General features: G+C 34.5%; 2 protein-coding genes and 1 non-coding gene across 3 annotated transcripts; 2 read left to right on the top strand and 1 right to left on the bottom strand.

Moving 5' to 3' along the window:
• Positions 1-5,599: 5,599 nt before the first annotated feature.
• LOC136801349 (cAMP-dependent protein kinase catalytic subunit 3-like) lies at positions 5,600-11,316 on the top strand. The gene is made up of 8 exons (XM_067057991.1): positions 5,600-7,070; positions 7,532-7,727; positions 8,260-8,523; positions 9,162-9,281; positions 9,689-9,787; positions 10,181-10,241; positions 10,594-10,671; positions 10,974-11,316. The coding sequence occupies exons 1-8, from the start codon at positions 5,630-5,632 to the stop codon at positions 11,112-11,114; spliced, it is 2,400 nt and encodes a 799-aa protein (XP_066914092.1). The 5' UTR covers positions 5,600-5,629; the 3' UTR covers positions 11,115-11,316.
• LOC136801359 (endothelin-converting enzyme 1-like) lies at positions 11,206-26,424 on the bottom strand. Its single transcript, XM_067058000.1, has 15 exons — positions 25,680-26,424; positions 24,347-24,400; positions 23,746-23,886; positions 21,240-21,317; positions 20,946-21,082; positions 19,974-20,295; positions 19,457-19,534; positions 18,415-18,518; positions 15,213-15,326; positions 14,515-14,582; positions 14,135-14,328; positions 13,922-13,996; positions 13,541-13,636; positions 12,114-12,190; positions 11,206-11,845 (listed from the first exon to the last, which is right to left on the bottom strand). The coding sequence occupies exons 1-15, from the start codon at positions 26,310-26,312 to the stop codon at positions 11,746-11,748; spliced, it is 2,271 nt and encodes a 756-aa protein (XP_066914101.1). The 5' UTR covers positions 26,313-26,424; the 3' UTR covers positions 11,206-11,745.
• On the top strand, positions 21,640-21,726 carry Trnastop-uca (transfer RNA opal suppressor (anticodon UCA)). The gene has a single exon. It is a non-coding gene; the product is annotated as a tRNA-Sec (tRNA).
• Positions 26,425-27,659: the final 1,235 nt, after the last annotated feature.

Below are 27,659 nucleotides of genomic sequence, written 5' to 3'. Positions count from 1 at the left end.
GTTTTCTTTTTACATAAGTGTTCCCGTTTCATATCAGACACATATTCCATATCAGGACAGTGTTTGCCTATTGTTATATTATGCTGATTAAAGCGAAAAATGTTTTTCTTTATTCTTCTTTCTGACCAATCTTGCTCCACATTCGTGTCAATCCAATGTGAAAAAGCTTGCGAATTAAAATTGATGAGTAAGCAAACGATATCACTCTTATTTAAAAACAAAACTTTTAAACTAGGCAAAATTAGGATTAATCAAACCAAGGATTTATTATACACTGGATATACAAGTAATAGAATTTTTGCCGATTTCTCGTGCACTAGCTATGTCCGCAGTGGCTGCGTTTAGACCAACTGGCATTTGTAATTTGGCATTTGCTCATGAGGGATTCGATTTTAATAGCTTTTCCGTTGTATTTTCTGTCATGGCATTTAAGGAATCGTCTTTTTAGAGTCATTACTGAAAAGGTGATTCCCTCAAGTTCAACTTTGACAGATCAAACAATGAAAAGCATGGAATTTCTCAAAAACTGCAGTCATTAAGACTGAAACTTTTTGCCGTAGGGCTATGCTATGGCAAAATTTGCAAATTTTACAATCTATAGAAAGAACTGAATAAAAAACGTGCAAATACTTTAAAAAATCAAAAATGTCATTTTTTCTCTTTGTTTTGGTTCCTTTGTTTGATTTGAAATGCCAGAAAGGGGGATTCCTTTGCTCAAAATGGCATTTCAAATGCCAACGTATTGCCAACACGCTGGCATCATTAGGCATTTGACAAACCGAACAATTGCGCGGAACAATAGAATTCAAAAGAATACTGCAAGCAATTACAAATGCCAGGCTGGTCTAAACGCAGCCAGTAATGATATTATTGTTCACTCTCCTTCCCTCATTAAATGATTTTTCGAAGCATTTTTATTGCATTTCTTATCGAAAATCACTCATCCAATTCCCAAAAGAGACTTAAAACATTCCTGTGAGAGTCAGATTCTTCCACTTAATTGCTAATTATAAGTCGTTATGACGTTTCAAGCTGTGAGAAAGATGCAAAGGACGTGTTGTGTATAAGAAATTTAATGTTGACACCGGAAATTTTCAAACTTCAACCTCAAAAAAACCACTTTGCCACCACGTGCCTCCAAAGGATTTTCATACCACACTGGAGCCAAGACACTCAAGTGTTATGTATGTTAATTTCAGCTCTTCTGGGGACAGTCTTGGAAAGATATTTCCAATTGAAAATTTCGTGTCACTATAAGCATTTTGTCTGAATTTCTTTTCTAATGATGTTTTTCTCACATTACATTTTACAAATGTATCCAGCTCGGAATGCTAGCCTTACTTTCAAACTTTTTTTCTGAAAATGTACAAAAAGAAAGAGCTAGAGAACTTTTTAAAAATAAGACTGATAAACATTTTTAAAAATCAAACATCTTCGAGCCGCCATGACAGTTGTCCTTTGCGGACAAAGCTAGAACATCAATTGTTTTCTGAAACAAAGGAAATACAATGATCGCTCTCCATCGTTTTATGAGTCGTTTATCCAGTGTATAATAAATCTTTGATCAAACTAGGCTCAAACCTCAAACCCAGAATAGTTTTTAAAGCATCGGTACCCTTGACTACGTTGGAAAGACGGGGTAAGTATATGTTTTATTTTTGGTCCAAAAGTCTTTCATTGAATTCCATTTCTGAATCCTATCTAGTGAAAGGGTAATCAAATTTTTGAAATTGTTGGAAATTGGTCAGTTCATTTTTAAAAGCTACCTTTGTTTATGTTTTTGGTAAATGCGTAAGACCTCGTTATAGTTCATTAGAACCTAAATCTTTGAGTCAATTTTGAAATCCTTAAGACTATATACAACAAAATCTATAGCATACTCTCTTGACGCATCCAGTCATCGTTTTATTGAGTTGAGATTTCAATGAGTAAACATTTCAACACTAAAGAAAGGAATTGATTTCACGTAGGCATTGATATTGGTAGGATCTCAATTAATGTTTTGAAGGTATTAATGCGTTGATATAATATCTTTGACATTCTGTCAGTAGACAGGAAACCAAGAAAATTAGATTTTGTCAAACTAGTTATTGTCAAAATAAATTTATGTGATATCGATTTTGTAAATCAGACTTTGGTTATTTAAAGTATTGGTTGGTTAGTATGGCTTTTGCTTTACTAAGTTGAGTATGAAGTTGTTTTATCTTCGATTTTTAAGCTCACGACGATAATTTCAGCCGGATAATTTTTATAGAGAAACAAACATTTTTAGAGGGTCATATTTAATGGAAACCTTATGGTTTCTAACCGAAAATTTAGAGACCCCCTGGTACCCATTGAATATTTTGTCACAATTTCACCCTGAGATTTTTTAGGGTTTTATGGCATATCCAAAATTTCCCCTCGGTAGAAAATATATCCTTTTCAACAAATAGGAACAAGGTAACATTTTGTCCTGTCGGCTACGACGGGCCAGTTCGTAAGGATTGAATCCCTACCATTTGAAATGGAGACTTGCCGTATAATGCTGGGCAATTTTAGCGATTAGTATCAAGAGTAAGTATCAATCCCGGATAAAGGGTAGTTACCTTAGGCTACAGCTTTTTAAAGAGGAGCCTATGCGTGTCGCTGCGATCACCGACTTACTTACAACTTGTTAGCTGTATGGAGGAGATAAAAATTTATCGGTAACAACGTCCTTATTTTCTTGACCTTTATATTTTTCGACATATCAAAAAATTGTAGTAGTGAGTAGTAATTCGTCTGGTATTTCTTATGCTCTATTTTATGGCACGCAGTTGCCAATTAACATAACAATTAGCATGAGGTCTTTACTAATTAACCTATCACAAACACGTTAATTAATCGAATACATAATTTGCATCATACAGGAGCGTTATATGCAACCTAGCAGGATAATTTAATGTCCGATATTTTGTTCAAAATAATAGCCCAGTAGCGTACGGATAAGACTGAAATTTTTCAACAAAACACATTGGAGTTATGAATAGATAAGTTTTTCTCTTCAAAAATCATCATTAATCCATTGGCCATTTTAGCATTCACAGAACCCACTCTCGGACCATCAATCTAAAATATTTCCTGTATGACTTATATTGTGAGATATCAAAACCACCAAGCAAGTTTTAAGGAATAAAACCTACTTTGATAACAATCCAATCGTACTGATTAATAATTTAATCAAAGGAATTTGTTTGACGTCAATGAAAAATCTTCTGATGGTTTTTTTTTGCCTTATTGATAATACCTTCCTTGTATCGTCCCACATGTTTAATGAGAATAAGTAGTTTAATAGTGGCTAATGTAGAGATGGTTGGTTGAGTGATGGTAAAATGTAACGGTCGGTTTAAGTTTATTAGTTATTTTCCATAAAGTTTTTGATTCAATCCTGTCTCATTGACTTTTAGAAATTGTTAGTGATATGAAGCCATTGGATAGAATGCCGATAGGGATTACAAACGCCTGTTTTAAGCGCATATGGATCTCAAATTCTATTGTTTACGGATTAGAAAGTCTAAGGTGGATTCTCTAAATAGCAGTGTCGAGAATAGAGAATAGTGTAGTTAGGATGAAGTTCAGGGAATTTCCCTCACCAATGCCGATTTTACCTGCTGTAAGCACTGACTTTTATGAACCCTGGACTAAGCTACATTTGCAATCCTTGAGCGAAATATTTTTGAAAGTTTTAATTACAAACTTAAGCTTGAACTTCTTTACATTACCACAAGTCCTTGAGGGAAGTAGATCTAGTGCTCGCGATGCATTTACATCACTATTGAGTTGTTTGCTACCGCTAGGAGGGTACCTTTCTAAACAAAAGCCGATCAAGGATTTTGGTTAGCTGGGATTGGGAAATTACCTTTCCGGAGTGTAAATCTCAGTGGTTCTTGGAAGGGGTTCTCAGCAGGTCTGGCACGGGATTGGTTCACCATTTCATTATTCTAATAAGTAAATCCATTGTCTCGACTGCGGTCGAGCAATGATGATGATGATTCTAATAAGTGATTTTTTAACAGGGCTGAATACGGTGCCTTGTATGAAATGATTTGATAATACCACTGACTGAGTGTTTTTTGTGACTTGGATAAATGGCAATAGACAGTACTTGAAAACAAAATATAGTCATTCCATAATGAGCTAATCTTCGTTAATCACTCTAAAACATCTTAACGTTTGAGAAATACATAATTAAAACGTAAAGAAAGGGGCATTGATAGCCATTAATTTGATGATCCCTCGTTAACGTTTTGTATGTTTGGGATTAGAAAAAAAGTTATTCATTAGATTATTAAAAAAAATTGTTTGAGTCGGATTAATGTTGGTATTGGATTAAAGGTGGGCATTACAAGGACCATATTAGCCGAATTGGCTATCGTGTACATTTTGTTGTGAGGTTTTATACTGTAAGAGAGCATTTTTTGTGGAGTGAATTGAGAAATGGGTCAGGAAAAGATTGGATGGGTGTCAATACAAAGGAGTTTTTAGCAATGAATATAATTTCAACTTTAAAGTTAAGTAAATCATGTTTGATGAGGACTCAGCCTTTATTGCCTTAGTACTTTGATTTAGGGTAACAAATAGGTTAAATCATAAGTAAGGATAGTAGTAGAGTAGAATTTTTAAAGTGAAATTAAAAGTAGAATTTGACGACATTTTACGACCCTACGACTCGTAAAAATTTGAATTTTTTCTAGCAAGTTAGATCACTTTGTATGTAGCTGATGATTGTACAGGTGAAACTAAAAGTACTACATACAAAAAAATAGTTTTTAATTTTTGTTTTATAAGGCTCCTTCTGGTAGAGCACTTTGTTGTTGTTGAGTTGTTGACAATCATTTTCAACTTATTTGGTAGTAGTAGAATAGTAGAGTTCTGAATTTTGGTCAAACATTGGTAGAATCCAGCCTGACCCATACGGGCAAGGCTCTTTCTCGACCCTGTTCTGAATTTTCAAAATTTTCCGCAAAATCCGGGAATTTAACTAACGCCAACTTGTCCTCTGGCTTTTGAAGTTCCACTTAAAGTTAAATATGCTTAATTTAAGCCTCTAAATTGCGATTGCTACACTTCATATTTATAAACAAAAAGGTTAATCAATGATTGTCAAAAACATGACACGTGGTTTGAGGATAAGATTGGATATTTGGAACTGACTGAGTTCATTCGATGCTGTAGGTTTTTAAACTGCTAATCAAATTTAGAAAAATTATGTGATGTGCATAGTACGTGTTGTTCAAGAGGCTAGGTATTTTATATAACGTTTAATGATGATCAGTTTATGAAATTAGATTTAGTGAAAACCTTTCAAAACAATCTTATCATAATTTTAGAATGACATAAAATTGTTTATCTTTAGTCGAAGTTAAGTTTTGAACCTAACAACATAAACTATGCCAGGTTCAGATTATGTTTTTAATCAAGAACAATTTTTTTCCGATTTTTCCAGTTGTTAGGAAAATTTAGAAAAAGTCAGAAAGTTTATGCCACCAGGTGCTTCCTTCCTCGGTTGTTAGTTTTAACATATCCTGTCATCTCTGTTACTTTGGATGATAAATTTCTGCAAAATTGTTTCAGGGCGGTAAATTATAAAAATTTGAATGCGACAAAAATGCCTGGTAAATCGAAAAGCAGCTCAACTAAAGAAAAGCAATCTTCAAGATCTCTTTCTTCCTTCTTCGGGTTCAGTAAACGGAACAAGAAAAGTGACGGTACCGAAAAACACGGTGAGAATAATAATAATTATGAAAGACAGTTTTCGGAGCCAGCAAAAAGACCAATCGAAAATCCTTCAAATAAGAACTTTTACTCTCTCGATCGTAAGCTTTTGAATCGTAAGAATAAAAAGAAATCTTCTAACGATAAAAATGAAGTAATAAGAAAATATGACTTGACAACGAATTCTGGTCCTCAAAATACACGTTGCAATGGAATTGAAAATGGTAGTTCAAGTAGCGACGAACCCTCCAATCACATTTCAGCACGTGGTCTAAAAAACCATATACAAGAGTGTAAATGTGAGAATGGGGAAAAAGAAAGGCTTGAGAAACTGAACGGTAGAAACTTGTTAACGAATTTACAACTGAAGCTAAATGGAAGTAAGGCTGTTAAAAATGTTGACAAAATGATAAATAGGAAGCTATCATCGACAGCCAATCGTCAGGAGCAGGGACTGGAAACCAATCTCACTCCAGTACAGTCGGTCCCAAACTTCCGGAAGATAAGCACAACAACGAAAACCATAGTTTTGAACAGTAGTTTTACTTCAAGTCCACAACTCCAAAGATGTTTAAAAGAAAACCGTTTCCATCGACAACATAGTGTCGTTGCAGTTGGTCGGGGCAACGACGAAGGTCGTCGGCGAAACGACTATCCTCGTAAATACTCGCTACCTCAACGAAAGATGTCGGTGGAACTCAATTACAAGAATATTCGTAAAGCAAGCCCCATTGTTTTGAAGAAATTCAACAGCCCAGCTATAGAGCGGGTCAAGCTGTTTGATATCGGTCCCCATCTTAGAACAATACAAAATTCTTCAGAAAGTGACTCTGAACAAGAAAATTCAACACATACACAAAGTCAAGACGATAAAAAACTTTCACCAGAGTTTCCTACCAATGAAGGTTCGAACGACGATATGAGCGATTCTCGGGTCAATGAAAACCTAAACGAACATGAAAATGAAGACAAGATTGAAAGTGGTCAAATAGAGCAGATAATTGAGATGAAAGTAAAAGAAAAAGTCAAATATAAGCGAAGTAGCAATGCTTTATTAGTGAATGATAGCAAAACTGGTGATCTATCTCCCGGTTTATTGGATGATGAGGAAAAAGTTGAGCAAACAAAGATTGGTTCAATGAAAATAACTGCAAACGAAAATTGCAAGGAAATTAAAGATTCATCTTCAATAGGAATTTCTCTTGGCAGCACCGATGATTCTTCTATTTGTGAAAACAATGACACTTCATGTCATCCAAAATCAACTGAAGGTCAGCTTACCCCAGTGACGAAACATTTTCATCTCAAAGACTTGGAAATATTGGTAACTGTAGGTACGTATATGCTAAATTCTACTTTCCTCACCCTAAGTTTTGTTTTCTTTTTTTCTTCACCCCTGTACCCTAGTGACCAGGTGAAAATCTCAACCCCAGTCAAAATCGCATTGATTAGGGTAAGCCAGTCAAAATAAAAACATGCTAGTGAATCATAAACCAGACACTCAAATGCTTTTTGTAACGAAAAGTCTTTCTCTACCCCGGTGAAAAAATCAAGTTAAAACTTCTCCCCCAGTCAGTCTCAAATTCAAGGCCGGTAATATTCATATTCATATTTTTAATTAGCCAACCCAGTACCGTGTTATTGAGACAGAAGTGTTTTCTTGCATGCCCCTTTCTTCAACAGTTCTTATTTTTGGTTTTGAAAGTCCAATTTTACTGTTAAATTAGATCTCGAGAAAGTATTCAACCCTGATCGACCTGAAATTATAATGTCTTATAAATAACTATCATCTTAGGAACTGGAACATTTGGTCGCGTTTTTCTTGTTGAAGATCGTTCACAACAACAACGAGAAGGAGAGAAAACAACTGAAAAACCTTATGCGATGAAAGTGATGAAAATACAAGATATCATACGTCTTGATCAAATAGAGCATGTGAATAGCGAAAAAAAGATATTGGAGCTTGTGAACCACCCATTCATCGTGCAATGGTGAGTTGGCATTACCTTTGTATGTTTTACTTGAGTAGTCTAAATCCCTAATTTGCCTAGAGATGAATCTTCAACCCTTTCTCAAGCACGAAACAGTAAAGCCCTAAAGTTTGCCCTGTATTTGGAATACATAACGGATTGAAACCAGCGCTTTCTTTGTTCTCGCCCGGCATATTTAAAAAAATAAATCTAGCTATGGATCTTTCGATATGGCGTTTGTGTGAAAACCACGCGGCTCACGCATTTTGTGCTTTAAATTTTTTAGACTGTATCTTATCGCGTCAATAAGACAAGAGTATTTTTAAAAATTTAGCACTAGTTGAAATTTAAGAGAGAAGAGATTTTTGGTAAAGAAAACTGAAGGGCATTATTATACAAATTATCCGCCCCTCGATAGTTATTTCATATCTATAAAACGTATTATAAACGACTCTTGCTTGTCGAGATGGTAAGGCAGAGATTGAGTCTGGAACATATGAAGACGCGACTTTTTTGTTTCAAATCACTCCATACGTTTTTCTTCTTTTTTCAGTCATTTTACAGCTCGTGACGACAAGTGTTTATACATGTTATTCGAATACGTGGCCGGTGGTGAATTGTTCACTTATCTCCGTAATAAAGGACGTTTCACACCTGAAGATACCAAGTTTTACATTAGTGAGATAATAAGCGTACTTGGTTACTTGCACGAAATGAGTATTGCTTACCGAGATCTGAAACCTGAGAATCTACTCCTTGACCATGAAGGACATTTGAAATTCACAGATTTTGGTTTTGCTAAAGTTGTTGAAGATATGTAAGTGTACTATATTTCACAGATCTGATTAAAGTTGTGATATCGTTATCTATCTCGTTCTATTAAAAACAAGCTCTATTGTGTTTTGTGATGCAGAAAATATGAGGGTCTTACATATTCTTCATTGAACAACCTGCTGATCAATGATTATTGTATCGAGTTCTATGTGAAGTGCCTTGTAAGCTCTTTTACACTGCTCCGATTTTAACGCACTGGTTCAGCAAGAACCGAGCCACCAAGATAGTATCTATACACCCTCTTCTCACAGACTCGATGAGATTTTATCAGCCAGTAAAAATAACGGTCTCAAACTCGATGGGGATTGATAGTCCCATGTTTCTAATGGCTGGGGATTTGAATTCAATTGTTTTCTAGCCAAAAAATGAGTGAAAAGATAGTACAATACTTTGCTGTGGGGATTTGCTCATCTGATTTATTTTCAGTGGGTACAAAAATTAGAGTATAATTTTCCACTGGAGACAATATTTTCGACAATTTTTCCAGTGGGTCTTTAAGAAGGGGATGTACCTATCGTCTCTTTATCTTATCATGAGGTAACTTGCCTGAGATAAGGACCTAAATCTTGATTAAGCTATTTTCTACAAGTAGAAATGAAAGTTCTTCTTCTTCTTTATTAGCACGTGGACGTTATGCGGTACACCAGAATATCTGTCACCAGAAGCAGTGCTTGGGAAAGGGTACGATGTGTCTTGTGATTGGTGGGCCCTTGGTGTTCTTACATTCGAAATGTTGGCTGGGTAAGTAAACTGGGTACATTTTTATAAGAACAAACTATATAAGAACACAAGGCTCCTTAAAACAAGTTGAGAACATTTTAGATTTTAGGGCCTTCTGGACTCTAAAAGACCCATTTTTTATTTCTTGGACAAAAAAACTCAAAAATTGGTGAAAATAAGAACATGTTAAGAACATTTTTACGCTTAAAACCCGAAAAGTTAAGAACATCTGAAAGCTTCAAAAATTATGGATATTCTAATAAAAAGGCGTGTAACAATAACTGCTGTTTGGATTCAAAGATCTTATTATATCACCTTCCACTAGTGTAGATCTGAGATCTCCTTTCGAATTCAATTTTTTAGAATAGGACTGATTCCTATTGAAAGGAAAGTTTGCTGAACATAACATAATCATATTTTTTTTGCAGGGAGGCACCCTTTGTTGATTCCAATTCATTCGTGTTGTTTCAAAAGATCTTATCAGGAGTCATCAACTGGCCTTTGTTTCTCAAGAACACCACTGAACAGTATAAATATATATATTCTTTAAATTTAACAGAAAATCTTGATTTAAAATACCCAACCCAGTTTGTTCGTAAATAGGAATTAAAAAGCGAAAAATACTCCTTGAAAGTTATTAGTGCGTACAGCGTCCTTTGCGTTAACTTCCCTTACATATAGATACTTGCAATATCAAAAAACGCAATAACTTTCATGGTTTATTAACCGTTCAAATGTACTGTGAGATTTAAACCCTTATAAATTCAAGCTAAAAGAAAATTTGACGTATGCGACGCGGAGTGATATAGGCCTGAAAATTTTATCAAATTATGGACCTGACAAGCCTCAAAATGAACAAGCAGTAGTATTTGTTAGATTTGGAAGTTGTTATGAACACAAAACACTTTGAATTTGTTTAGAGACTTCATCAAGCAACTAGTGGTGGAAAGAAGTGAGCGACTTGGTCAACGTAAAGGATTGGTATGTATCTAAATTCTTTAAGTAGCAATAAATAGCAATATTACCACACCCCTGTCTCAGTGAGCAAATCTTTCAGTAAGCTGGGATTAAATAAAGATCTTAATGTTGTCAATGGTGTGAAAAGAAACAAAGAAAAAGATGATAAATGCAGGAAAGGGGTCAGTGAAATTAATCGCAAAACCTTTTGGGGATATCTTCAAAATAGGTAAAAATCCAGGGAAATTTGACCTTCCAAAAATGACCTCTTGAATATATACTATATATTATATTCTAAGAATAAGACTTCTTTGGAAGCAAGACAGGGATGCTTTGGAAGCAAGACATTGATGTTCTTTACTTTCTTTACTTACAGGAAGGTGCAGAAGAAGTCAAAAATCATCCATGGTTTGATGACGTCATCTGGAAAGATGTAGAAAACAGACGGACAAAGGTAAGCGCTGAATGTCTATTGATCACTATAATAAGTTTTTATATAAGGGTTTAAAATCTAGCAAATGGCTATATTCAGACATCATAAAAAAGGCTGAAAATTTGGACGATCGATAAAAATATATTATTTTAAGACTACGAAAGAAGTTCTTTCCCATGTTACATATTTGATATATTAACGTGTCCAGGAAAAGATATAGGCTTAGGCTAAAATAAAATCATATAGTTGTTGATTTTGTTTTGGCTTTTGAACAAAATTACTTACATTTTCTTTGGAATCATTCTTCTTGTTTTTTTTTTCAGCCACCAATTATTCCAAAATTGGCCTTCAATAGTGACACCAGTAATTTCGATGACTTTGATGAAACTTTCGAGATAAATTCAGGACCAGATATCCCACAAAACATCAAACATAAATTCAAAAACTGGCACTATGAAGAATAAGCGTTGTGAAAAGATTTGAAAAACGCAAAATATTTTACGATGCTTGATACTTGTCAATTTGTCGACTCCAGACGGAAAATTCAGTTTTTTTGTACAAAATTTAATATTTATTTCTGCATAATAAAATACAAGACTATTTACTAAAATTATATACTAATAAAAAACGGAAAATTGCTATTACTATAAATATTCTAGGATGATCTAAAAAAGGAGGATTTATATTCTTATTCTAGATTCTTAGAATTCAAACCAACTTTTGATTCAGTGCTGAGTTCAGATGAACGATGTTATAGTTTGTTATCCTCCTGTGCCTTGATTTCAAAGATTGTAAATCAAAAAACAAAAACGTCTAACATGGTAAACCACTCGGTTTTTAAGGTATCTTCGTGTCTCCTTTCCTATTTTATCTTGCCTACCTTTTATTTTGAATGATATGAATGACTATTCATCCCAACGAATCGATTCCAAGCCTTTGTAAACTTTTTTAACAAGTTTCAACTATAGTCAGAAAATTAGAATACTACCCCTTAAGAGTGCATATCTTGATGCGAACTAGTATTCCAGCAGCTTCATTTTAGTCAAGCTAAATGGTTCTTTGGTAGATACTGGTGTACGCTGGTGTATATATCAACTACCAGATGGAAGTCTTATTCTGAGGGTTCATTGTACTAGTAGCAGAGCATTTGAAAGCTTTTGCAAACTCTACCGAATTGCTCATCGTCCCGGTAATCCTGTAATGGAAAGAAAACTTATTTAGATAAACTCAAATTTATTTAGAAGAAAAAGGAGCAAATTTTACTACAACTTTCTATCTTTTGATATGTTAGATGTTGAATTTTCAATCTCTCTTCAAAAATCGAGTCTGGTATTTTTCTTTAACCATTCATAAAGAAAAAAGTATCAAGGAATTTGTTTAAATTGAGCCCAAATAAAATATATCCACTGAGTATTGGTCTGTATTTGGGCAAACCCTATTCTTCCTCAGTCCTCTCAACCTACCTGAACATGGAAGGAGCATGGACATCATCTTTGATTGCATCAGTCAAAGCTTTCATTGTTGATAAATGACATTCTTTCTGTAGAAGAAAACGAAAACATACATAATTTGATAATATCCTTTCGCAACAAAAATGATTATCAAGCATTATGAAGTTTTCCAGTCAATCTCTTTGTCCAGTGGTGCTTTGTACAATTCGCTATGGAAGGAAACCGTTATGACCACTAATACCTTTGTGGGTGAAAAGCTACTGCTAGGCCAAGATAGACGCTGGAATACTATTGGTTTCAACAAGGTTTTATTATAAGAATACGTAGTGTTCTTTCAATTACGAGAATCACTGTCTGAATTTTAATCTAATCAAATTTGAGTGAAAAAACGTCTCAATAAATGACGTAAAAAGATACGTGTCTACGTATGACTTTCACGGAAGGATGTCGTTAAGCGTAAATGGTTTTTCTATCGAACTTTCCGTTTCTTATTGATTTTTTTAGTATTGACTGATCGAAATAGTGTTCAGTATGTGAAAGCAATTGTTCATGTTTAAGCTACCTTAAGGGAAGAAATTTTCGCGAGAAGAAATTTTCGCGGAAGAAATTTTCGCGGAATTTAATTTCGCGAATTTGGGCATAATTCGCGAAATTAAATTCCGCGAAACATACCAAAATGGTTAAACCACGAAATTAAATTCCGCGAAACACAAATATTCTCACAATTAAAAAAATCACCCCTAAAATTGGTCTTTTTAGGCCACAATAGGGCTTTTCGTAGACAAATAATTCCCTCAACCGCGAAATTAAATTCCGTGAAACTTTTGAAATCGGCTCATTCGCGAAATTAAATTCCGCGAAATTTGCCATTTTGAAACTCTGATTCGCGAAATTAAATTCCGCGAAAATTTCTTCTCGCGAAAATTTCTTACCTTAAGGTAGTTATTGGTGCTTTGGTGGAGATTGGTTAAGTTGTGGTAAGAATCATAAAATATTTACACAGGTTGCAAAATTAAAGTCTGAAGAAAAATTACGCTTTTACTCGAAATTTTTATGTACTTGCTACAGGACATTTATTTCTGATTGGTTCGAAATTATTGTCACTAATAAAGTTATCAGCTTTAATTTGTTTAGCAAGTAACATGGGAATGAAATCACGTGAACTTTCTCGAGTATGTTTTGACTGCATACACCTTTTCGACCGTAGCTGCCAATTGCCGCGCGGGCATTTTTTTACCACCCTAAACTCGATCCAATCCTTTTTTACACTTTTTTCTATTGTCTTTCGGTGCGAAAAAAAGACTGGGACGGTTTTAGGGTGGTAAAAAATACTCGCGCGGCAATTGACGGCTACAATCGAAAAGGTGTATTGATATAATTTTGCAACCTGTGTATTGACTGATTGAAGCGACAAGGAGAAGAAAGAACCAATCATTAACCTGTGCATAACCAATGAAAAAGAGTTCGTCACTTGTTTTGTTGAGTTTGGGAAGAACATATTCTTCACCATTATCCTTCACCCAATTACGGTATGCCTGAAATGTTCAAGTATAGTATTCAGTTTAGTTTTTGAAAGTTTGTAAAGAGTTTGGGAGAGAATAAAGCGTTCTCTAACAATCAGATAGTGCGCCATCCACCTTCTTTAGCTTCAAATCGATCTTAAGAATCAATCGAATTTAGAATCTTTTAGAATAGCTCAAAAGTCTGAAACATACGGATGGACATACTAAATGGGCGTTGAAATTTATTTTAAGCTAATCCTTTCATTAGGGCGGTCGCCTTTGGGGGCGTTCAATGGCGAGATAGAAACAATGTCTCACTTTGTAAGCCATTTTGACACCTCCTGCATCGGCAATATTTTCTCCAAGTGTATTTTCGCCATCGATCTGAAGGGACTAAAATAACAGATTACGGAAAAAAGTTAATACCTGACAGTGTATTTTGCTTTTTAGTCCGTGAAAAGGTCCTTGATGTCGTCGGTCCCCTCCCGAGAGACTCTAATCTTTTACTAAAAATTTACAAAGTTAGCTTACGTTTTTATCTGAATGTTCATCGGTGATTCTGTATTTGTTGAATTGTTCTTTGAGACTATTTGTGCGACTTGAAAACCTGGCGATGGACTCCTTACTCCACTGGTCATCCTTGTTTTTTGCCAACACTGTTGCTCGCATCAACGGTTGAAGTGAACGTTTGGCAATAAGTTCTCCGTTTTTATTGAATTTTCGACCTAAGAAATCGAAATAAAAAAGTGTTTTGGGTTTAAACTTTTTAGTTTGATCAATGAGAACTTTTTTTGCCAGAGCACGGCTGATCCAAAGGACTAAAGAGACTAAATAGGTGACATGGACTACAACACAGGATCAGATATTATTTTGGAGCACGAATCCATCTTGTAAAATAAAGATTTTGTTACCTAGAGTATCGAAACCGTGAGTCAATTCGTGTCCAAGAACATGGCCAATAGCGCCATAACTTATCGATCTATGAGAAAAAAAAGGGATACAAAAATTGATTAGAATCAGCTTAAAAAGACTTTTTTGCACGTCGGCTTAAGAATTTAACTTGGCTTTTTTGACACCTTCCGAATAATGTTCGAAAATATCTCATGAAATCTATTTTGCAAAAACTATGCTTGAAACCTAAAGTTGGAGGATTTTAACATGACTTTCATGAAAATTTGAAAAAACCCCAAAACTATTTTAAATTGACTCCAAGTCATATCTTGTGATGAAAAACACCCGTAAGAGCTCATAAAAACCTTTTAAGACGTCGTTAACACTACGGGTATACTCGTAGTAAATGGGTAAATAAAATGTAGTACACAAGTACTAATTATCACATGACTTCGGGTGTGACAAGAAGAACCCTTAGCGGGATTGATTTTTCCAGCCTTTACAGGAACTACCAGGTTCCAAAAAGATACCCTTAAGGGCGGCACATACCCGTATCGTCACTCTTCATTTGCCTTTAAGTACATCACCCCGGGGAAATTTCCAGTGAAATCTCGGCAAGAAAAAAATATTGAGTGCTCCACGAGAAATCATTCCTGAGAAAGCACTTGGAAGACTTTAGCTTTTAAAATAAGTTTGAAGTTTTGAGAAGGGCACTGACCTTGGAAGAGGTTTAGCGTAGAAGAAGGGTGGTTGAAGAATACCAGCAGGAATCACAATCTCATTCTTGGTCACCACATAAAAAGCGTTCGCCATGTGTGGAACACTCACCCATCTAAAGAAAAGAAAGAATAAAGTGAAGATACACGATTTTTTATAAGAACAAACAATATAAGAATATAAGGCTTCGATGGCCGAAATGTTAAGAACAAGTTAAGAATATTTTAAGGCTTTGCGGACTCTAAAACATCCGATTTCTTAGGAAAAGGGTCAAAGACGCTCAAAAAATGATAAAAATAAGAAAACGTTAAGAACATTTTTAGGCTTAAAACTGTTCTTATAAAAAACGCGTACAGCGGTATTGTCAACATTCTAACAATCTTTTTCATAAAGTTTGCGCGAAATGTGCATGGTTAAGATTTAATTTATCACACTCTCAAGATATACCACGTGATCAAACGCACACGAGTTAAAATTGCAGTGAAAAGTAAACTGTGACTCTCATACAGCCATACAGTACTAAAAACATCACTGGTTAGATTAACTCATAATTACGAGAATTCTGCGTCAGTCAGTTTCAACATTTCATTTTTCAAGAGAATAACTCGACATTTCATTTTTCAGCGTAACTATTCAATGAACTAACAAAGCTTAGAACGAGGCTTACTAAAAAGCTAAATGAATAACGTGAAAAGCACAGCTCAAAATCATATATTTACGCTGTGCCGACGAATCGAGATTCTATTCATCGCGCAATCAGTGAAGACAAAAGTAACCATGACGACCATCCAAGATCTTGGATGAGCGTCATAGTCGATATTTTTATTCCCGTCGTTGAAAACACAACTTACAAAAAGTCATCAATGCTTTGTAAAAAGAGTCAGTGATAGAGAATCATAACATAAAGTCTGTCTATTATTTCGATTCAATTAAAGTGACATTTCCATAATTAAAAGTTTAGTAATTACTGTTATACATTTGGGGATCATGTAAAAGATTTCTTTCGAAATAAACTCATTTCAACTACACTTGGAGGTTTCTGGGGAATTCGTAAATAGTAAACTGCATACTGATACAGTCTGCTAGACATTGATATGGTAATATTTGCTCTTCATCTTTGATTTTTTCTACATGTGATTAGATTGACACATGAGCGATGAAATTTCTATTATTTGTCTTCAGAGGTTACTATTTTCTTTGAAAACTTAACCTCTGATACTCAGGGTACTAAATGAACGGTAAAATTACAAAACTGCGCAAAAAAATTACAAAACTGCACTTTTTGAAATTTCAAAACTGCGCAGAAAAAAATTTCAAAACTGCGCAAAATTACTAAAGAACGTAGAAATTGCACAAGTGCGCAAAAATTACAAAACGGCGCATAACAGTCCCTTGTTATCTCACCGCTATCACCCTATTGAGTCTTATATTGGATCTTGTCGATGTACAGAAGCTATACACATCGATTTACAGAATACTCCTTTTCTATTTTATTTTTCACACCATAATGGCGCCGCAAGGGTGGAATCGAACCACTACGACTTTCATCGTCTACAGGTTTGGAGCCTGCACTCCAGACCACTGAAGCTCATTGCGGCGATAATGAAGAGGATTTCGTTAGCTAACAACCTGAACACATTTGTGTCAATAACTACTTGTGGTTTCATTTTACATTTATTAGAAGAATATTCTTTATCAAAGGAAGATATAATGTCCATATTCTTAACACAATGCAATGGACAAGCATATGAAAAATTTTATCTCGAAAATTAACAGAAATTATTCAAAATTCAATTGCCCTTTAATTGCTCTTTTAATGGGATTATAAGCAGAGCTAATTTGATAATTCTTGTTCTTATAAAGCTTAAATTTAACAGACATAAAAAGTTGAATCATTTACTATCACTTTCCGTCTTCCGAAAACCTCAGTTTAACTTTCTCTGAAATTTGACCTGTGGCGACGCACAATGAAATGTCTCAATCACATAACTATCACCTAACTATCAAAGATGGAGAGTAAATGTCCTCATGTTAAGCTCTAGCAGATTCTATCTTTACATATATCTGCCTAGCCTGGGTGCAGTATGCAGGGCTGGCGAGTCCTAATAAGGACGAAATGCATATGCTGCTCTGCCACCCAAATCTCCTGAGTGAATATAATTGGACAGAAATTCTCCGAATTTCTTCAAATATATACAGTTAGAGCACCATTTATGGAGACAAATCAGATTCAGCAAAATATATATTTTTAATATGTAAGGGTTAGGAAACCCTCCACGATTGTTAGAATTTTCTACATCCACATTAGCCATTGAGTATTTTAAGCTGAGAAGATATATTTTGGAGAATCTGATCTTTTTTTGTCTTAAAGTTGATATAAAACTTACGAAAAATGTACCGTGAGGGTAGGTTTTCAACCAAATTTACTCAAATTTGGCTAAAATTTCTCCTTCACTGTAACCATAGAATAAGAAAGCCGCGGCTGGAATGATGACGCTATTGTTTTTGTCGTAAATGGATGTTCTATCTGTGTCTCCGTGGTTTATAAGAACTAAGTCGAAGGTAACAAAATCCTTAACCTTAAAAGTGTTCATAATATTCAATTGAAGAACAACTACTTTTCAAGTCTCAAATTTTTCTCACTATCCTCTCTCTTTACCTTATTTGAAGTATATTTTTATAAATTCCAAATAAATCTTTATAAATTTAGGACCAAATAACACACATTTTATTAAAAGAACTAATTCTCAAATGCTAAACTTTGAATGCTTTCTGTCACCTCAATACTGTTGTTTTTCGAATGGAATTTTCACAGAATGCAGCTTGAATATTTATTTACTAATACCAGTAATAATTTTTCAGAATAATCAGGAAGGCATTTCAAGGCACTCAATTTTCTTCAAGTTCTTAAAGCACTGACATTCTGACGTTCTAGTACTTTTAAACCAAGAGTCTTTTCTTTTACTTTGATGTTATGAATGCGTGAATTATCAAGAGACCATGAAAAAATTTGTTCTTACGACATAGATAGAACAACAGAAATTCAGCTGTACTCATTCCAGCCGCGGCTTTCTTATACTATGCTGTAACTATATGGTCTAATTTTTTGAGACCCTTATTTTTGTCCGCACATACGTTAGTTTTCAGATCTACCAATTGATGATTTTCCACAACCCAACAATATATTTTAAACATATACTTACTGATGCGGATCGACATCTAGAGTGATTTTCTTGAATGTGCGATGATTTGAAAAACGATCGATACTGACTACGTTCTCGAAGAATTTATTGTCGTGGATTTCAATCTGTGGGGTAAAATATATAAGGAATTCAAGAGATCTTTAGTATGTTTGTTTATATGGGTTTGATCTTAGTATCTGTATCCTTGGATGATGGTATTATTATATACAACACCCCTGTGTAACAGACCCACTGCGCACTGGGATCCCACACCCACTAGAAAATATGGCCAAAATTTTTATCCCCATTCAAAATTCAATCTAAAAAAGTGCATTCCAAAACCATCCCCACTGGATTTTTTAAGTTTGGAACAAGAAAACTTCTATCCCCAATGGGATTTCGATATAATTTTGTATTCTCACTGTGGGAAAATGTTCCACCGGGGCTGTAAGACAGGGGTGTTATACACTTTTCTACAAGAATAATGCATACTATAAGGATATTCATGATAAAATTAGGTAGAAAATTAAGGGTATTCAAAGAATATCACCATAATGGAATTCGGCAACCGAACCTAAGAATGTCACTTTTAGAGCATTTTTTACCGTTTGGCACTTATCCCTCTGCAACGCAGATTTTTTTTCCGTACATGGACAGGAGTATCATCGACGGTCGGGAGTATCCCATCTTTGTTTGGATAGCGCGCTGGGCTTCTGATAAGAAACTCTTTCATTTGGTGGGTTCGAACCCCGGTCGGGTCGATATTTCAAGGTTTAAGATAAGTTTAAGATACTCCCACCGATGATACTCCTGACCGTCAAGATGAGATACTCCCGACTGTCGATGATACTCCCGTCCATGTACGGAAAGAAAATTGCCTCTGCAACAGTCAAGACATTTACGAGAACTTTTTTGCCTGAGGTGCCTATTACATGTTAAATTTAGATTTGCTTTGAATCTTAATCTAGGAATACTGTTTAAAGAAGATTTTTATCAAAAGAATAATTCCTGATTTCAATTGGGTTCGATAATAACGGCAGATTTTGTAGCAGGCTTTACTTACTTCTTTATATCTTTGCGAAAAGACTGTTTCATCGAAGAGATAATTTGGATATCCAACCTTCATCACTACTGCTTTGGCCTTAAAATAAGAAAATGAAGAATGGAATATCGTGAGAAGTGGTTAGCAAACTAAGGAAAGAATCACAATGTTTTATTCTCCTACATCAGACTCTTGTTTGGAAATGAACCAATAAATTTTAGGTATAGATCGTCAATTGAAAAAGTTTTTTATTTTGATATCGCAGTCTTAGTCAAACCGTAATATAGTGCTGATATCGGGTCTATTTACAAGACTCCAAAATCATACCTAGTCCCTTAGCTCGCTTTTTGATAATTCTAATAGTGCTCACCAAATTTGATTATATCATGTCCATCAGTAAAATCAGAAAATGGTGTAAAGTGGCTCTAGGTAAGAGATTGTCAAGACTCAAAATCAAATCAAAACTGAAATCATCATAAAATTAACAAACATTAGCTCAAAACTTAGGAATATATACTTATTTTATTTCTATGTCTACCTTTTTTATGATAGCGTTTTTGGTATGTTCACTAATCCAATTCACATCATCAACATTTTGAATAAACTCGTCGATAATCAATTCCATCATTTCTTCAACCTCTTGTTTATCAGCCAAACAAAACGCATATCGAATGAAAAGTGCTCCAACAAGTGGCCCAAGGATCTCATCAGTATATTTAAAACACATTTCTTTTCTTGATTTTTTGTGTGGTACACCAGTGAGCTCCTTTCGGAACACATTATTCCGGTCTGTAAAATCTTTGTTCAAGAAAGCCACCATATCTTTGACCATCTTCCACATAATGTAATTGCTCAATACGCTTAAGTGAAATGGAGGATATAAGTGGTTTAGTGGGTCAGTGTTATAAAAGGACAAGGTCCACAGACGTGTTACTATCACACTTTGGAAATATACCACCCCTGTATCAGTGATTCTATAAAATTACTTTCCTCATCGGGGATCAATTTATAAACCTAATTGGGACAACTTATCAGGGCCGGCGAAACGGGGGGGGGGGGGGGTTCGCAAGCAAGGTTTTTTTTAAGCTTAACAATCTAGATTTGATTCCCTACCCATCAAATAGTCTCTCCTTGCCGTTGAGTGGGTGGCACTCAATAGGTAAATTTTTCTATCAACATGAGGGTTCTACAAGATGGGGTCTTTGATACTTTGGATTGTAATATCATTTCTCTTGTAGATAATACTCGATTTGAAAACGACCGTATGTGCTGCCCAAGATAAGGCCTTTGAAATCGGAACTTTACCCTTGCCCCTGTAAAAAGTCAATCGATAGGCTCCTTTATTCGATGAAATTTAAAGTCCCCGTTAACAAGAAACTCTCATAAAAGACGCTCCTTTATTCGATAAGCTTCCTTATTCGATGAAAATCCAATTCTCCTTGAATATCGAATTAGAGAGCGTCAACTGTATTTTCAATAGTGCTACACCCACTATATTAAGTTTACATACTTTTTGGGTGTGGCTTTGATTAGATTGATCATTTCTTCAATATACGAGTCACTTGACAGAACGACAACATGTGTATCTTTTGATATTTCAATGTCATAATCTTTAAATATTGTTGTAATGTGCTCCGTCCAGTTGAACTTAAAAAGATAAGTATGACGTTGATTGGAAGCTACATGGACAAAATATTTGAGATAAAATGGGATTTTTCTGCGAAATTTTAAACACCACAAATAATTTTTAAGCGCGTCAAACTACAGTTGGAAAGTAGAGTTTTAACTCTGAGTTTAAATATACTTGTGTAACTTTTGTTGCTTCATTGAGTTTCTCCAAAGTAACTCTTGTGAATCTTTTGGCTGACTTTGGAATGAAAATCTAAAAGAAAGAAGAAAATTGATATTCTTTATGTTCGATATGGGGGGGGGCAATATATTCTTGTGCGAAAATGCGAAAATGCTTTGGTTATCAAGTTTTAAAAGTCTGATTGCTTTTACAACGCAGCTGAAAACAAAAGTCTTCTTCTTACTTATCAGCCGACTAATAACCCTAATTACGAGACGCTTTTTTAGAGGTGTTAATTGTGTTAATCGTTTTTTTAATCTCTTTATCTTAAAAAGAACATGCGTAAATGAACCACAAGTAACTATCGAGATAAAACTGTTCAGATTGCTAGCAAACAAAACTCTTGCTTCATATCGCCGCAATGAGCTTCAGTGGTCTGGAGTGCAGGCTTCAAACCTGTAGACGATGAAAGTCGTAGTGGTTCGATTCCACCCTTGCGGCGCCATTATGGTGTAAAAAAGAAGAAAGAAGCACGGTTCTCTATCTCGAAACAAAGAAGGAATCATTACTCTCTACAGTATGTGGCCCCCAAAACGGCGATCAAATTTGAAATTTCTCTCAAATCTAGAGGAAAGGAGATTTTACAAAAACTTTTGCTGCATGAAAACCTTTAACATCTCTACTTTATTTCCTGGAAGTTCTTTTTCAAAACTTTCAATTTCAACAATATTTTTCAATCGCTTAAAGATAGGTAGCTTTTTTCTAATGGCCCCCAAAACGGAGGTTTGAAATTTTAGCGATTTCTCGAGATATCTTTAAGATATGAATACAAAATTTTGACCATAGTTTTGAAATATGATTTAGAGGGGTTTGGGCATAAATTTATTTGATAAAATTTTTACAGTATACCCCTGCTTGTCAAAATGCAGGTTTGGGGCCCCCAAAACGGAGGTGTAGTTAAAATCAAATTATTAAGCCCAGTGGTAATAGGGGGGAAAACTATGAACACATTTGTGTTTTCCCTTAAATTTACGACCCGATGGTTGTAAAATTTATGATTTTTATGAAATATTTCAAGATTTTCGATACACGTTTTTTTTTTTATAAGAACGTCAAAAATTTTTGAAGCCTTCGGATGTTCTTAGTTTTTTGGATTTGAAGCCTAAAAATGTTCTTAAAATGTTCCTATTTTCAGCATTTTTTTAGCATTTTGATGTAATTTCTTAAGAAAATGTATGTTTTTAAGTCCCCAAAGCCTTAGAATGTTCTTAGAATGTTCTTAAATATTTGGGCCTCGAAGCCTTATGTTCTTATATAGTTTGTTCTTATAAAAAAAAAACGTGTATTGCAAAGTCCAAACTGAAAATTTAGAAATTTTCAAAATGACAATTTTGATTTAACAACGTCTTAATCAAGTTTTTGAAAACAAATCTTTTTTGAAAATAGTTCCATTCATGTGTGGAATAAGCTGTGAAAATTTTAGAAAAAAGCTTAGCTAAAACTGAAAATTTTAAGCTTTAAAGATATTTTTCTCCTATATTTTGCAAAAAAATGACAGAATTTGCCGTTTTTGCTGATTCAGCGAAAATTTTTATATATAATGTTAATTTTTTGTTATAAACTATTAACTCAAGGTGATAGGAATAGAATTCCAAGATTATTTGCTTTTTCTCATATTTAGAATTTTCGGTTTTGTCAATGCTGATTCTAGGGCTCCAAAATACTGGTTGACCTTCAAGATGCTATATCTTTTACCCAGCCTCTAAAGTCACAGATGTATTTGCATTTTCTGAACGGCATTAGGTGTAGAAAGTTTCCTATACCCCGTTTTCATAACTTATTTTCAATATCCAAGGAGCTAGAGTGAGTTATATGCAATTTTTATCTAATTTTGGTGTTAAAATATTTCCTTTAGACGCAAATATGTTATTTTGAATCTGTCTCAGACCACCAAAAACATGTTTATTTTTAAGTATAACCATCATTCTTTCAAAATAAACAAAAATCGTTTAATTCTGATAAATCTACAAGTCAGAATCTTCATTTTAATGAAAACCTCCGTTTTGGGGGCCGTCTCCGTTTTGGGGGCCATATACTGTAATTCAAATACATATTCATTACACTCAGAAATTGTGAATCGTTGTAAAACAAACGTAATAGACCATGGTCAGCTGATTGCTAAAGTTTCAAAAATAAAGAAAAAATTCAAAATGCCTGTGAACAAACTTTTTGATATATTTCTTACTCAATTTGAGGGTGCCGATTCCGAATTTGAATGTTACCAAGCTTGTCCCAAATAGTAGGGGGTCAGAATAAAAAAAGGTCTGAATTTTTTTTAATATCATAAACGGGAGAAGGGGGATCTAAATCCCAGGGAGCTTGGAAATTGTACCTCCAAGAGCCCTATGATAAGTTAATATAGTATATTACAACCAGGCTATTTAGAGCAATTTAGCTTTTGATAGCTACAAATATGAAGGGGGTCCCAGAATATTTTCGAAACCGAAGGTAGTAGGTATACCTTAGAGATTGCTGTTTCGAATTCAAAAACAGCCTTCATTTTTTGGTGAACTTCTTTCTTCTTATCAACTTCGTCATCTGGTTTTTCTTTCAAAGTTTTCATCGCGATTTCCGTGGAATATTCCACTAGCTTCACTAGTGCCTGAAATTATCGAAGATTAGGAACATCTTAAAGTATCTTTTAACATTTGTTTACACAAAACGAAGTAAATTTAACGAATTTCTCAATATCCGCTTCAGCTTAGCCTAGGGCTAGAGCTGAATCATTAATATTCCCATGCAAGAAAAAGTTATATTTTAAAGTTTGCGCCGCATTTAGGGTGACGGATTGTTTTTGCGTTTAACTTTTTTCAATTTTGGTGTTTAATACTACTTCCAATCCAGCATTTGTATGAAAAACCATGCGGGCCGCACAACTTACGTAGAAAATGAGGGGTTTCAAATCCTAAAAAGAAGATTCGATGTAGCCTACATTTAGCCTTTGGATTTCTTGGGTGAAGCCAGAGCTTTGCAGCAAGTGAACCATTCGAATAATCTCACCACAAAAATCATACTTGAAAATCTTGGTAGCACATTATAATACAAGAAAGATTGTTGTTTACCTCTTTGTTAGTGAAATATGCGATTTGTGGCATCGACAATTTAGCTTGATCGATCTAAGAAAGTAGATGAAAATATAGTCAAAAGCGTAAATAGACAATGAATAAGTATATGGAAAAAATTCACTTTAAGGCCTCTGACCATAGTGAATTTTTTATATTTGCCATGTACAAAATAGAAATTTTTACTTGATGTAGCATACAAAACTGTGGCATGTTATACATTTTCTGTTAGGCTAATTATCCTTGAGTCTTAAAATTTAAGAATTGCAATGAAAAAAATTGACTTGTACGACGAAGAGTATTTGAACTTTGAAGAGCTTTATTTTCGGCGAAGAAAAAATATTTTGAATTTTTTTTTGCGGAAGATGGTGTAATTTTTACCGAACTAAAAATAAATTTTCGGAAAATCTTTCTAAAAGCTTGTTTGTCCCAAGATCTTGAAAACAGTGCTGTTTGACCAATTTTTTATCCCAATTTTTCATAGAAAAACAGCCATAACTTTTGATGCATTAATTTAGAAAAACTTTCCGAAAAAATTTTAAACAGTTCAATTCTTTGCAGACAGTTTGAAAAAACTTCGAAACAAAAAGGTTAATTACCCATTAAAACTTAGAATTTTCTATAAAACAAGGTAATGCAACATATTATTAACGTATTTTTAAAGTTCATAGCGTCATTTTTGAAATTAAATTCTTAATTAATCTTAAGGGATTTGATTAAAAAGCAATCTATAAAGGCAATTCTTTGTTAAAAGTGTTAAAGAACCTAAAACATAACTTTTATGTTCAAATGCTAAAATCAATTTTTCGACTATGGTCAGAGCCCTTAAGTGCACCCATAGAACGTCTCTTTGAGGCATCTTTCGAATACCTTTTCGGGGAAAACTTCGTCGGGGAAAAGTGACGAAATTTTGGACAAGTGACGAATATTTTCCCCAACGAAAATTTTCCCCGGCTTTAATGCGTTTACCAACTACCAGCAAGTGACGAATTTTTTACCGACGAAAATTTTCCCCGACGAAAATTTTCCCCGACGAAGTTTTCCCCGATAAGGTACTTCTGTCTCGCAATTCCAAACAAACTCGTCTTTAGTCCCTTTTAGCTTGCTTTTTGTTGATTGCGCTCACAATTGTATCAACAAAAAGTGTTGCAAGTGACCCTGGGTACAAGATTGTTATAGTTCATTAAAAAAAAGAACGCAGTAATCTGATTTCAAAACTGCGATAGAAAAGCAAGCAAGAATTTATGTATCAAAAAAATATGGCAGTTTGAAGTCCCACCGCTTATTTTCACCCTCGCTGGAACGTGTTTAAAATCAAGAGTTTTCTTATTACCGTGATGATATTCTTCTTCTTATTTTTGGGATCCACATCGACATCAATTGTGAAAAAGATTTCAGCCGGATACTCCGCATGGACTCTCTGTAAAGTCTTCTTCCAGTCCCACGTGTCTACATCGAAGTCATCATCCACATCCCAACCACCTAACTTATCTATAAAATCACGAATTGGTTTTGAGCCCCGTTTTTCTATAAGCTCTTCATTCATACACGAGGTATAAAAATCTTTCACTTTCATAATAGTTGGCGAATCTGTGGGATGCTTTTTATCGCATAATTCACCTTTGTAAGTGCCTTCTAAAAACTGACGTAATAATTTATCGTTGTTGTCTGAAAGTTCATTAATAGCAGAGTATTCTTCTTTTTTTTCAGGAATTTTGTGCGATTTTTTCCACCCACCGCATGCATATTCATAAAAATTCTCACAAGGATCGTAGGCATCATTTAAACCCTTTTTCATGTAGTCCGCCACTCGAACACAATGATTATCCTTACAAATACCATCATTTTCGTCATTGGCTAACGTGGAGACATCCTTGTCTTCTCCACAACTATATAAGTTCACACAGATGAATAATATCGTCAGAATCTGGAGCATTTTGCTCGAATATAAAGCCTTGAATATCATGCCTTAAGGTGAGCCTAAAATACAAAATATTGAGTGGAATCTTTAAATTAAGTCATTGTCGACAAAAGAATAACAGTCAATTTCAATAGAACCAAGATATCAGAAATCGCTTATTCTCGGCATCAGCTTGCAACAGTAAAACACCAAGAAAATGCATGGTTGGGTGCACAATTTTTTGAAGATTCTCTTCTCCTTTATGCACACTGTGAGTATTTTTCACTTCTGTTTGCGGCTTTTTTTAAATATTGGATTTATTTTCCTTTTGAAAGCTGCTTCATATGTCAAGTAACCTCAAAGGGGCATACTACACTGAGTATCAGAGGCCGAGTTTTCAAAGAGAATATCAACCTCTGACGACCAAGTGCAAGAATTTTATGCACATGTGTCAATGTAATCACTGTAGAAAGAATCAAAGATGAAGAGCAAATATTACCATATCAATGTCTAGCAGACTGTATCAATATGCATGTTTCTATTGACAAATTCTCCAGAAACCTCCCAGTGTAATTGAAATGAGTTTCTTTCAAAAGAAATCTTCTACATGATTCCCAAATTTATAAAAGTAATTACAAAACTATTAATTATGGTAATGATACTTCGATGGAATCGAAGTAATAGACAAATCTTCTTCAGATGTTACGATTCTCCATCGCTGGCTCTTTCTTAAAAGCGTTGATGACATTTCTGAGTTGTGTTTTCAACGACACGATTAAAAATATCAACTTTGAAATTTATCCAAGATCTTGGATTGTCGTCATGGTTACTTTTCTCTCTGTGTTGATTACGAACTGAATAGAATTACCATTTGCCGTCACAGGTCGGAAAATGATTTCGGCATGTGATTTTCAAGTTAGGGGCATACTGGTTTCACGAGGCGACAGTATTAGCCCTTTCTTTTATCGTTTTCGGTGTTTCAAGAAAAAATTACGGTAAAATGTCAAAATGTGCCACATGGTGTTAAAAGAAGTAGTTTAGCAATTTTGCTGTCTATGTTCAAAAGTGCCTCCGTTTTTTTATTTCGATTTTTGGAATTTCAAGGTGAGTAGGGTGAAAAACAACTGATCAAATTGGTCTCGCCTTACCTAAATATATTTTGAAATTAACACAAATCAACATCATAAATATACCTAATCGCACGATGTGTTATTTTTTCTTATTTGGCACGCCCTCAAAGAGAGCAATTAATCGTTAATTGCATCCTGTAGAGAGCAATTAATCGTTAATCACACTCTCCAATGCGGCGCCAATGTTTACAAAATTGATTTTAATGTTTTTTCTTACATTTGCATCGAACGTTTTAATTGCATTCGAAATTTATTTTGTGAGAAAAAAAATCAATAAACGGCA

The sequence above is a fragment of the Clytia hemisphaerica genome, unplaced genomic scaffold, assembly GCF_902728285.1.
Source record: "Clytia hemisphaerica strain Z4C2 unplaced genomic scaffold, Clytia hemisphaerica genome assembly, whole genome shotgun sequence".
NCBI lineage: Eukaryota > Metazoa > Cnidaria > Hydrozoa > Leptothecata > Clytiidae > Clytia > Clytia hemisphaerica.
Note: the sequence above shows the minus strand (reverse complement) of the source record. Positions and strands in the feature narration are given on the sequence as shown.